The 12,849-nt window shown below is 39.9% G+C and overlaps 1 protein-coding gene across 1 annotated transcript; it reads right to left on the bottom strand.

The window, feature by feature from the left end:
• Window positions 1-959: 959 nt before the first annotated feature.
• LOC139472016 (dihydrolipoyllysine-residue acetyltransferase component of pyruvate dehydrogenase complex, mitochondrial-like) lies at window positions 960-11,894 on the bottom strand. The gene is made up of 12 exons (XM_071254529.1): window positions 11,738-11,894; window positions 10,759-10,832; window positions 10,026-10,249; window positions 9,200-9,484; window positions 8,413-8,550; window positions 7,837-7,922; window positions 6,793-6,933; window positions 6,264-6,345; window positions 5,941-6,021; window positions 5,305-5,379; window positions 3,523-3,587; window positions 960-2,637 (listed from the first exon to the last, which is right to left on the bottom strand). The coding sequence occupies exons 1-12, from the start codon at window positions 11,851-11,853 to the stop codon at window positions 2,508-2,510; spliced, it is 1,497 nt and encodes a 498-aa protein (XP_071110630.1). The 5' UTR covers window positions 11,854-11,894; the 3' UTR covers window positions 960-2,507.
• Window positions 11,895-12,849: the final 955 nt, after the last annotated feature.

The raw sequence follows: 12,849 nt of genomic DNA, 5'->3' as shown, positions 1-12,849 counted from the left end.
TAGTTTCAAGGTGAGGTGAAATGGGGTTTAACGTTACGTCCAAGATTATTGCTTTGTTTGTTGTTTAACGCCGCCCTCAGCAATATTCCAGGTATATGACGGCGGTCTCTAAATAATCGAGTCTGAACCAGACAATCCAGTTATTGCCATCATGAGCATCAATCCACGCAATTGGAATACGATGACATGCATCAACCAAGTCAGCGAGCCAAGATTATTGCACGCATATACGAGGTGCATGCACGTGTGTGCTGTTTGTACTAGTCCGGACTGATGTTGATTTTTAGTGCTAGTCCACCGAGATACCATGCTGCAGTTTAACATGAATAATCCACACAGGCACAGTATACTGACACCGAGCCGACTAGTCCTTGTTTTAGCCTCTTAAAGTCGAGCGCCAGACAGGGTAACAGTAAGTACCATCTTTTGACGTATTTTAGTATGTCGCTCTCGCTCTCCGGGCAGACGCTTTACCACTAGACCACGAAGGCGGTTGAATAGTTTCAAAACAACACCAAAGTGAAAAAGGCAAAAAAGCCATTCTTGGACTACTGATAGGCACCGAGGGAGCTTGACTATTCGAGTTAAGCCAGTTTATTCTTATTACAGTTATGTCAATCTGTGTCCGTTTACTTTGGGGAGGAAAGCCAAATGTGACGCAGGTAATATATGTGTACCACTGTGGTAAAACAATGCATCAGCGTGGACCCTTTTGACAATTCCACAACCAGCGGATCCTGATGAGACTAAGGGGTGCAATCTTGCACACTGAATATTGGAGCTTCAGATGACAAGACCACCTGTTGGCCTTGTGTAAAATTTTGCCCTTGAAATATTGTCATTTGAGTTCTCAGCTGATTTAAGTCAACGACCTACATGAAATATTTATTTTAACTGCATTTGCAGCAGACCTCGGTTATGTGTACCTCAAGCAACAAACAGATAAAACAAAACATCCCAATATTTAAAACATTTTAATTCTGATTTAAATGTACACATAATTAAATCTCACATCAAGTTACATAACCCAGTGGACTGTAGCTGACAGTGTGGGACCTCACCAGTATGTACAGTAACATCACTCAACACCTGTAGCCTACGTTATGGAGCACTCCTGCCGCCTGGATTCAGCCCGAGATGCTAGAGCTACAGCCATTCCACACCTCACACCCAACAGAAACAAGCACCTGCCATAGCCCAGCCTTGTCCGCTTGTGTGATGTTGAGGCATGGAAACAGGCTATAACTCCAGCATAACTCATAAATGCACTTTCTGAGTATTTAGGCATAGATTACTATCTGCATGGTAGTTATACACAGGGATGTCAATAGTCTCGATAAACACAGGCCCCCTCCAAGAAGTGATAATAGTGCTCTGACTACTGATTTACTCCTATTTTAGCAACATCCCAGCAAGGGACACCAAATTGGGCTTGAGACACTGCACCCAGGAGGAAGTCGATGTTAAGCTAAGGGAGTATCATCATCTTGGCACTAACATTGCTTTGTGGAATGGGGCCAAATCTTTCACAGATCCCAGTAAAAGATCTGTATTTAATGAGACTGGTTGTCAATACAGACATTGTAGTTGGTATCAGTGATGTGTGATGTGTTAGCAGGGGTGAATACGGGGACATAAATACTTCACATGCCTGGTGTACATCACAATCACAATCTATAAGTAGTCTCAGTATACAAACACCATCTGCTAACTGACGCTGCTCCTTTGAGTCGAGATCTGAATGTGAGGTTTCACTGGGACGATGTACACTTGTTGGGTCGGAATGACCAAGAAATAAAGAGACATACTAATACAGCACCGAACTGTACTATGAATCACTGGGAAAGGAGAAAGAAAGCCCACAAAAAAATGCATAATTTCCTTCAGATTTAATATGCTGCTATAATCTCACGGAAATCATATTTGTATATACCAGATTCAAATGAGCTGTGAGTAACAAGCATATAGAGCCAAGCAATAACAAACAACATTAACAAGGCGTTCACCTACCCCAGTGGAGTGCTCCATTCATTGCATCTATACCTTGGTTCACTCATTGAAAACACCTCGGACAACCACAGCTCGCTCGAGACAGTGGTGGATGCTGGCAGTGAACTCAATACATTCAAATACATACTTACATGTATGACAAACAGTGACATTACACAGCCATCACAGCTTATTGGTATAGAACTAGCCGAGCTGAGAAGCATAATAACCTCAGATCTACTTTTATGAAATTCTATTTTCAGTTATGGGGCGTTTATTTTATTTTGGTAATATTAAGCTGAGTTTCCTCCGCTCTTTAATCAATTCAGCTGCTACTGTAAATTGCATGTGTTCTTTCTCATGATCAGTACTGTTAAATTAACATTTTATTGGGATTCACTGTTCCTAATTGCATTGATGTCATGGTAAAGCATCCCACCACTTTCTGAGCCAGGTGGCCTCTCTTCCATTTTATATAGCACTTGGACATTTGTTCAGATCACTACGTTTGTGTTGTGCTATAACAGCATGTTCTCTGGGCGTTCCAGCAGCTTCCGGAACTCAGCCAACCACTGCGCTCCTACAGCGCCATCCACAACACGATGGTCACAGCTCAAAGTCACAGACATCATGTTGGCTGATCGGTACCTGTTATACACAAGTCACAGATTTAATGTGAAATTAGATGACCAATTAACCTCTATATTCGACCAGTTATGGAAATGACACATTTGACTAGTTCTCATATACATCTATTTCATCTTTCTGTATTATGTATATGACTGTTCCTTGAGTACATGACTAGTACAGTGTCCATATATTTGCCTCTCCGGCTGCTTGTAACTGGTAACTTTTCAGTCGGGTTGCATGAAATATAACTCTACCTGCCCGACTGTCTGACAGATAATGTAAAGACTACAGACATATTCAGTATTATCATAACTCTCAAGTAATTGTTTGCATTATTTCAACTGAAGCAAGGTGAGATTTGACTAGGTTTTTTTTATATTTTTTAATATTCATAACATCTGAATGTGAGCAGGTTACTTGAAAGATGGGGAGACAACATTTATGGGTCACCTGCCTGACTGTCTTGTTGGGTTATAATATCATTTCAAACACTGCTAGTACATGATATGAACCACATGTTCTTCCATATTTTAGAAACAATGTGCTTAAATAAATGCTAAATTTTCAGGAACGTATGGAAATAAAACAGACCTTCCATTGTATTCAGTGTAACTTGTTATCCATGTATTCCTCACAAATGTTACTATTACTAGGTAAGGATAAGAATTTATGGATGAACAACTTCTTTATTACAATTAAGAGTGACATTTCGGTGTAGGTTCTAACACCGTTATGAAGCAAGTGTTAGAACCTACACCGAAAAATCGCTCTTAATTGTAATAAAGAAGTTGTTCATCCATAAATTCTTATCCTTACTTAGTACTCGAACTTCTAAATGCCTATCAAAGAAGTTACTATTACTACCAATATTGCACCAAGAGATTAACTCCAGAACAGACTTACCCCTGATCTGAGTTTTCATCCACAATCAATCTTTTGTCCGCTCCACCAACAGCTAGTATACATGCCTGAAACAACATATACATGTTAAATGTTCCATCACATCCGTAACACAATCCATTATTATCATTAGGCTACTGGTCAAAGAACTTCGCTATTTGATCAGGAACACAAAGAAAATATACAGGTTTGCTCTCCAGCCTGTACAGAATCATGATGTCATACTCTTTGATCTCTGATTAATTTGCTCTTTCAGTTATTATACTGAGAGTCTGACAGCAGTCACAAGAATTTTATTGTCACAAATATTTCACTGAAGTAATTGTTAACATGTAATGATAAATTTTTGACAGGTGTCAATAGAATGGTGTACAGGATTTCTTACCTTTCATGGTGTATAATCACATTCAGCTAGAAAATCCCTTCTGAACATGTAATTCATAACATCTTGATTTCATATGTGTAGGTGGGTGAATGGTTGGTTGGTTGTTTGTTTAACGCCGCACTCAGCAATATTCCAGCTATATGACTGCGGTCTGTAACTAAATAATTGAGTCTGGACCAGACAATCCAGATCCTGTTAGTCGCCTTTTACGACAAGCATAGTCGCCTTTTACGGCAAGCATGGGTTGCTGAAGACCTATTCTACCCCGGATCTTCACGGGTCAGGTGGGTGAATGACGTCAGCCATATTAGCAGAACTGGTAGCATACATCGGCCTGTGATTAATCAAGTCCGGGCCAGAGAAACCAGTGGTGAGCAGTATGGGCAACAACAATCCATGCTGCCAGGTTCTCAGTGACCCATCATAACCAATGTCTGATCACACCCTGAGATAACCTGATACTCATTTTAGTTGGCTCTTAATACATGCATTGGTGCATGGGATGAATCTCTGGTACACGCAACATCACATGAACCATGTCAAGGTTTCAGTCTGTTACATTGAGGTCAATACATCTAATAAACCGATGGACTTCAACTTTGAACAATATTTTCATTGTGGTAAGTAGCATGAGAGTGTTTGTTTGTTGATTAACGCTGCACTCACCAATATCCCAGTCATATTACAGCGACCTGCAAACAATCATATCTGACCCAGTGATCGATATTGTGAGCAACGATCCATGCCAGGATACAATGATGCACAAAACAAAATCACCAAGCTTGACCACCTGATCCATTTGATAGCCTGGGTTGCTGGGAGCCTATTCTAACCCCCAATCCCCATGGGGGAATGAGTGAGTGAGTAGAGTTTTAGCCACTGTTAACAATATTCCAGCAATATCATGATGGGGTCACTTTCACTGAGCAATATATCTACGTATGTCAACCCCTAGGATGCATGCTATGGTAAAACATATGTTCTCCAATACATATGTTAATAAACAATCTGCACAAGACAAACCAGTGGTAGACTGCATGTGCAATGATCCATGCATTCTGGGTACAAGGGCTCACAATTACCCAAGTCACAAATTGTAGCCAACTAACCCCGACTAAGACTGGTCATATGACTAGTATTGCATAACAACAACTGATTAATTCTTCTCGTGAATGTCCGCAAATTTGAAGACATGAGTGAGTATGGTTTTACGCCTCTTTTAGCAATATTCCAGCAATATCACGGCGGGGGATACCAGAAATGGGCTTCACTCATTGTAACCATGTGGGGAATTGACCCCGTGTCTTCGGTGGGACGAGCAAATGCTTTAACCACTAGGCTACCCGACCGCCCCTTGAAGACATGATCCTGTGACAGACCCCACATGTTGTGTGACATACCTGGGGAGGGTTGATGACCGCGGAGAAGTGTTTGATGCCGAACATGCCTAAGTTTGAAATTGTGAAAGTACCACCCTGCAATGAAATAAAAATTGATCTGCTATGAATTCTATAATGTAGGACAATTCACACACAAAAAATACAGAAAATCTGTTAAAAATATCAATTTGATCCCAATAGGGATATTACACGAAAGCATGAAAATCAGACCAAAAAAGCTGCAAACACAATCATTTCTTGTATTTTAACATGGTTGACAGGATACATACATGTGCCGGTAAGGAACCATGAATTATCTCCCTTATCCATTACATGCAAAGGCTAGGTAAGGAGACAAACTTACTAGCTCAGCAAGATAATGATTGATGACTACTCATTGTATACACATGACTCACTTGTTCCCAAAAGGATATGTTTGACATACTCAGATTACAATAAAATATACATCACTTCCTGTATGTTAAACAAGAAGACGCTCTTATCCAGTTGATTTAGTAGGTTGTTGAGCACGCTTTTAAACATATGCAAAAGTGCTTCAATACTAAAAGTAAAACAAATGTTCCACACTTGAATGTTAATGCAACAAGCATGTGAGCAACGTGAGACTGCCATCCTGACCACGATGTGACAGTATACCTGAAACTCCTGTGGCTGTAGCCGTCCCTCCCTCGCCTTAGCTGCTAGCACCGCCACATCTTGACAAATCTGTGATAAACCCTGCAATAACATCGACACCCATATCACAAACTACAACAACAAGCAGGTGGATAACATAGGAACACAAGCAGCATGCAAACTGGTACATGTATACATTATCCACATTTTGCTAAACCTGAATAGAAAATTTAATACTAGAAACATTTAGTCCCTTGAATAGTATATTGTGCATCCCTGTTCACACATGATTCGTAGGTGTGCTAAACAATGAATGCCTTATGTATTTTAAACCTGATTCTCACCTTGACGTCAGCTCTAAACACTATCGGCGTTATCAAGCCATTGTCTGTTGCTACTGCTATGTTCACATCAACTGAATTGTATCTGAAAAGGAAGTAAATCACTTTCCTTTGAACAAAAGTAATCTAATGATCAAATCAAAACTTCTTCCTAAATCATCCTGTCAGGACATCTCTTCGGGTATCCAAAAATATATCATTAACAAGTTTCAATTTCTAAATTGCTTTTCAACGAATCAGGCCATTTTAGCTACCATGATTAGATAATGGTACATTGTCTTGGAGACCCCACTCAGACACAGCATACCAACTCTCAGCTGACCCGTCATTTTATCCCATTAATGACAAGAGCCAGGCAAGTACCATCTTTTAACGTCTCTTGGTATGGTTCAACATGGGATCGAACTACCAACTTTCCGCTCAGATGTTCTATCCACAAGATCACGGGGGCAGTAGCATCCTGTGAGAGAGGGGCTTCATTACTAGTAGGATAACAACGTTATATCACCAGCTGTTATATTCATCGACTTACTGCCTAATGAAAGTGTCCTGCCATGAAGAGTTGGCCTCGGGGACCTTCTGACAGGCAAGAGCCGAAGCTTTGATGATGAAGTCATTTACGGACAGTTTCACATTCTGCTTGGCAAGAGATTCATTGAAATCTCTGCGTAGACTGAAATAACAAACTTGCATGATTAACATAAGATTAGCTACGAATGTCCTTTCAACATTTTCGAAGAGCATATTTCCACAACTATCAGTTGCATGTTACACAAGGTTCACACATAACCAATAACGTGTTTATGGGATGTGAGTTAGCATGAAAATAAGCCTCTGCCCACGAGAAGCAGTGCTAAGGTGACCAACCAATCACAATGGTGGCCTTCCAGTAAATTTCCAAATTGGGGGAGTTTGAGGTTAAGCTCGCCTGAACAAAACTTTTTCACTTTTTGTCATATTTCTATACATGGTTGGTTTCGGCAGGTGAAGCAAATAACCAGAGTCAGCTGTCGGATGATACAAAAAACTGCTTTCAACTTCTCTGTCAGAGTAAGGGAGTGTGATTGATGATTAAGGTTTAATGCCTCTTTTCTCAATAATCCAGCAATATCATGGCTGGTGATCTCATAAATGGGCTTCACATTTGTACCCACGTGGGGAGTAGAATCCAGGTCTTCAGTATGACGAGGGAATGCTTTAACCACTTTTACCTCAACAACATCACTTTTAAGCATCTGATTTTTCAGGCAAGAGGATCTCTACATTTATTGTTCAGGTTATTATATTCATTCAACCGCCTCAACATTTGTTACCCTACTCTAGAACAATAATTGATGAACTTCCCCATTCCACAAAGACATCCTTGCTGTTCCTTGCCAAAAGGATGTGTAAAGAAGGGAAGTAACACTGCATATGGATTTGTTTTTCCTTCTTACAAGCTCGCAATACTGACACAGTAAGTTATGAAAACAATGATGCTCCTGTCAAAATATTCAAAATTTACGAGTTTACTTTGTAGACAGCTTGTACGAGACAACATGTAAGTTGTATTCTCAACCACAGCCAAGTTCCCTACCTGAGCACTCGGTCCACATTGACATCTATTGTGAGATAGTAGTGGGGGATGGTCTGCTTTGACTGGGTCAGTCTCTTTGCAATAACCTGGACATAACAAAATATACATAAGTTATAACTGAAGTCTCTGTATACGCTGTAACCATACCCATCAACCTTCAACAACTGACAAAGACCTACTGTCATTATTGATATAGCCGTGACAGTTTACATTGTGTTTGACATAACCCCAGTACAATTAAACATACAATAAACCCAAAATGTCAATTACAAAATTAGTTTCCTTGTGAAAGACATGTATTTTTTATCACTACTTGTAACATTTAACTATGACGTAAACATTCTGAATATTTAACAGACTAAATAAGTAGACTGTTTTCCTTCAAGGTGTTTAGTCTGCAGATCATGTTTAATCACAAATCGACCACTAGGTCATGACCCCGTCTCCCACCCCACCTAATACCTTGAAATACACACACACCATACACACAGAAGTTTAAAATTTATATTTTGGATCCCCGCCACACCCCTCCTCCCCTATAAACACATCATGGATTTCCTGTGTCTGGTGACCTACCTGTCTGACATTGGAGAGTGGGATGTCTGTGAAGGCGGCCCCCGGAACTGCTGGGGCAGCGAGGGGAGCAGCGCTTGGGGTGAAGGACAGCACGTCCTGGGCTCGAACCTGACCATCAGGGCCACTACCACTGACCACCTACAGAAACAAACAGATGAAGACCACTTGTTATGGAACTAAGTCAAGATTATCAGAACAAGGAATGAGAATTGCTGTCTAGGTGTCAGAGATAATACCATATTCGCCGTAATTAGCAGCCCCCTCTAATAAGCGCCCATGGCGATATTTGTTAACATATTGGCTAGTAAACAATCCCAATTAGCCCCCCTTCCAATTGATTAATGTACCCAAGACTTATATATTCTTGTATAATACGCACACGTGTGTTATATGCACCCATAATTACGGGCAATTAAATTCTGGAAAAATATATCTGCCGTATATAAACATTTCAGGCTGTCACCACAAACCACGAAATTTACAATCTTTCAACTCTGTGTACTTTTACCGAAATAATAATCCAAATTTCTAATTTTGAGAGCACCCTGGGCGCTTATTACGTTGAATACGGTAACAAACCATACAAATTAGTTTTACAACTTCAAATGGTTAAACAAAGCTATTTTACCCAATACATGTGTGCACAGAGAATTCTAGTTGGTAAACAGATAATTCTGAAACCCCTACAGTGGTTCAGGCTTTATTATTTACTGACCACCATTATATAGCTGGAATATTGATGAATGCAGCTTGTAACAACAAACAAACATGGTCAAGATCTACTCACACCAAGATTCACCCCCTTCTCAGCTGCTAGCGTCTTGGCATAAGGGCTTGCGAATACTCTACCCCCCGGACTAGGGGCAGCTACAGGAGCGGCTACAGGAGCAGCTACAGGGGCAGCAGCTACTGGAGGGGGAGGGGCAGCTGCCACAGGGGAGGGTGCTGGAGCTGCGGCTGCTGGGGGTGAGGCAGCCTTGGCTCCCCCTGGGGGCTGGTCATCGCCAGGCTGGGGGGTGTAGTCCTTGAATGCTGCTAGATCTGATTCTTCATTCACAATGATACACACCAACTGAAATAGTATCAAAACTGACAAGATTACCATGAGTTGGAAATTGCTGATATGTGATGAATTATTTGTATTACTTCATTTATATATACTATTTCAAACGTTCACCTAAAGGATAAAAATAACATCAACAAATTTAACATGTTACTCTTAACACATGAATTATCACCAGTGAAAGAATTACTTGATTGACAGATCCACTGAACCCAAATTTTAAAGATTTCTAAATTTTCAAGATTTATCATGTCATCAAGTAATGTTTGCCCATCACTCAAAAAGTAAATTTGTAAAACGATATACACCAGCCTGCCCTGATAGGTGTCACAGTGCCATGAACTTTAATGCTATTTATAGTGCAGGTGACCCCTGATACCTTGACACTACAGAAACATGCCAAAATCACTGTTTCTCAGTCCTTCCTGAGGATATCAATGAAAAATGAGCACCTATTTTCCTGAATATGTTTGTTTATATACAGTACAGTAAAATGAATTTCCATTTCTATATAAGTATAACTGAAAGTGATCATTTTCCTAAAACAGACCTTTCCAATGGGCACATCCTTTGAGCCAGCAGGTATGATGATCTTTGCAAGGTAACCCTCCTCAACTGACTCGAAGCCCATGGTGGCCTTGTCAGTCTCAATCTCAGCCAGGAGGTCCCCATCAGACACCTTGTCCCCCTCCTTCTTCTGCCAGTTGATGATGGTCCCAGTCTCCATAGTGGGGGAAAGGGCAGGCAGCACTATCTTGTAACAGTCCGGCAGATCTACGGCGACACACACAGCTTCCATTAGGTTAGGTTGAATTGGGTTTAGGTGAGGTGAGGTGAAATGGGGTTTAACGTCTCGTCCAGGATTATTGCACTTATATAGCGACGTGCATGTACGTGTGTGTGTTTGTGTGGCTGCTTGTACTAGTCCGGACTGATGCCGATTTATAGTGCTAGCTCACTGAGATACCATGCCGTAGTTTAACATGAATACCCCACTCAGACACAGTATACTGACTCCGAGCCGACCAGTCCTTGTTTTAGCCCCTTAATGACGAGCGCCAGACAGGGTAACAACAAGTAACATCTTTTAAAGTCTTTCGGTATGAAGCGGACGGGGATCAAACCCCGGACCTTCCGCTCTCCGGGCAGACGCTCTACCACTAGACCACGGAGGCGGTCGGAATTGGGTTTAACGTCGCGTCCAAGATTATTGCACTTATATAGCGATGTGCATGCACGGGTGTGTGGCTGCTTGTATTAGTACGGTATGAAGCTGAACTTACCTGAACTGTAGAGACGCCGGGACTGCCATGACCTGAATGTGCTCCGATGACCTACAGATTTCAATGTAGTGAACCTGGAGAAGAAAAACAAAGATGCAATGTACATTATCTGCACCTGTACCCTAATTAATCTTCAAGTTACAGTAAAATATGTCTTCCTCACTTTCAAATTAATGAGTAATGAAACAGAAAACACAAGTTAGTCAACTTTGTTTCCATGTCTGTCACTGCAGTGTGCATCATTAGCGGTCAACTAATAACATTTTCCTGATTTGAGACAATGTATGATAAATTTAAACGTGCCAGTCTAGATTAGATTCTACATGGGCTAATGTTGACAGTTTTGATTGTCCATCCGACAATTATTTTAGTAAAGAGAACACAAAAATTGATGGATAAAACTGTTACTGATAGAGTTTACCTGTAGCTCATGTCATCATAAACTAAAGACTGTCAGTTAATCTTTAATGAGTATTAATACTATTATATCATGAAGCGAGTGGCCCGGTCAATCATGATTTCAATTACCATAGACTTTGAGCAGAGTACGTGATTTACTTGAATCCGGCGATGGGTGATACATTGAATAATAATAATAATAATAATAATAATAATAATAATAATAATAAAAATAAAATAAATAAAAAAACATCATGTATTTCCCAGTTTAATTCCCAATATCACTGCAAAGAGCAGGTTATAAACGTCATATGGTCTAATTTGTTTTTAGAACTGAGACACTAAAACTAAACACTAAAGCAATTAGTCCTGTCAGATATTATTTGAAAAGTAACTGAACAAACTCGGACATGATATCCTTATGTAGCATTGTGGGGATCCATTGTTTTGCATATAACATGTGTCAGAATGACCAAAAGATAACTACAGTATCAATTACGGTTATGTACATATTCTTGAGAACTGACAGTTGACTCTGGCATGTGCATGCACAGTATTTGTGCATGGTGAGTTTATGTACCTGGCAAAATGCTGGTGTGCGAGTTTTGTACATATACATCTCGACGGTAAAGTGCGCAATCTCCCGACTGATGACTGTCGCAAAATGCCACGGACCACGACAGTCGAACGAAACATTATGTTGGAGCAGTCGGCTCCTCTGCCGGCAAGGTCAGTGATGAATACTGATGGTAAGTAATATTTTCGTGTCGACTAGCTCCATACTGCTGATTGAGAAACCCTGTACCGTTAGTGCATCTACAAGACAAAACAAGACAATTTATTCAATATAGAGACCAATGGACAAAATACAAAAATATAGAATTTACTTTTCTTACTGCTACAATATATGCATATACTAGGAGAAAGTACTTAAATGTGTAATTAGTAGTTTTCTTTGTGTGAGTCAGACAAATGCATGCACAGACAATTTGGCCTTCACACATGTAGCAAAGACACAAATATCATATGCAGTATTCTTGGTAGATAGGTATATTAAGTGGTATTGAACATATGTCTTAGGCTTACTTTTTGCACATTAAATAGGTGTAAACAGAGATCATTTATTGTTTGAGTATCATGTTCATTTTATTTATGAATATGTTTACTGCACTGTCATTTCTAATGCATTAACTTGTATACTTTTTTTCTAATAGAGGCATATCCCTCACATACAAGTAAATGAATTTCATCTCATATGTACATTTTGTCATTTAGCCTACAATGGGGACATAGTCTTAAATGGTGCATCTTCCTGTCTCTGTCATAAGAATAAAAGTACTACATCAAAATCTTGAGAAAAGCATTCTCAAATGTTAAAGAATAGCAATGAACATATTGTCTTATATAACACACATTTGGAATATTTATTAGAAGTGTGTAGTGTAGAATACAAGCTTTAACACTATCAAGGAGTCTTTTTCAAATATGCATCTTCACCGCATTATCAACATGGCTCTGAAAAAATATATATACCGGCAACATTCGAAATGCAATGCTATAGTATGTATATAAGTCAAGATATGAGGTTATGTGTTACTTTTTATCGGTTCCCGTTTAATCAGTCCTGGACAAATCCTTCTCCGAGTCCGCTGCATATTATGAACAATAACCTGTCATGGTTCGAAAGAAATT

This window comes from Haliotis cracherodii, unplaced genomic scaffold, assembly GCF_022045235.1.
Source record: "Haliotis cracherodii isolate W230 unplaced genomic scaffold, xgHalCrac1.p SCAF_1, whole genome shotgun sequence".
NCBI lineage: Eukaryota > Metazoa > Mollusca > Gastropoda > Lepetellida > Haliotidae > Haliotis > Haliotis cracherodii.
Note: the sequence above shows the minus strand (reverse complement) of the source record. Positions and strands in the feature narration are given on the sequence as shown.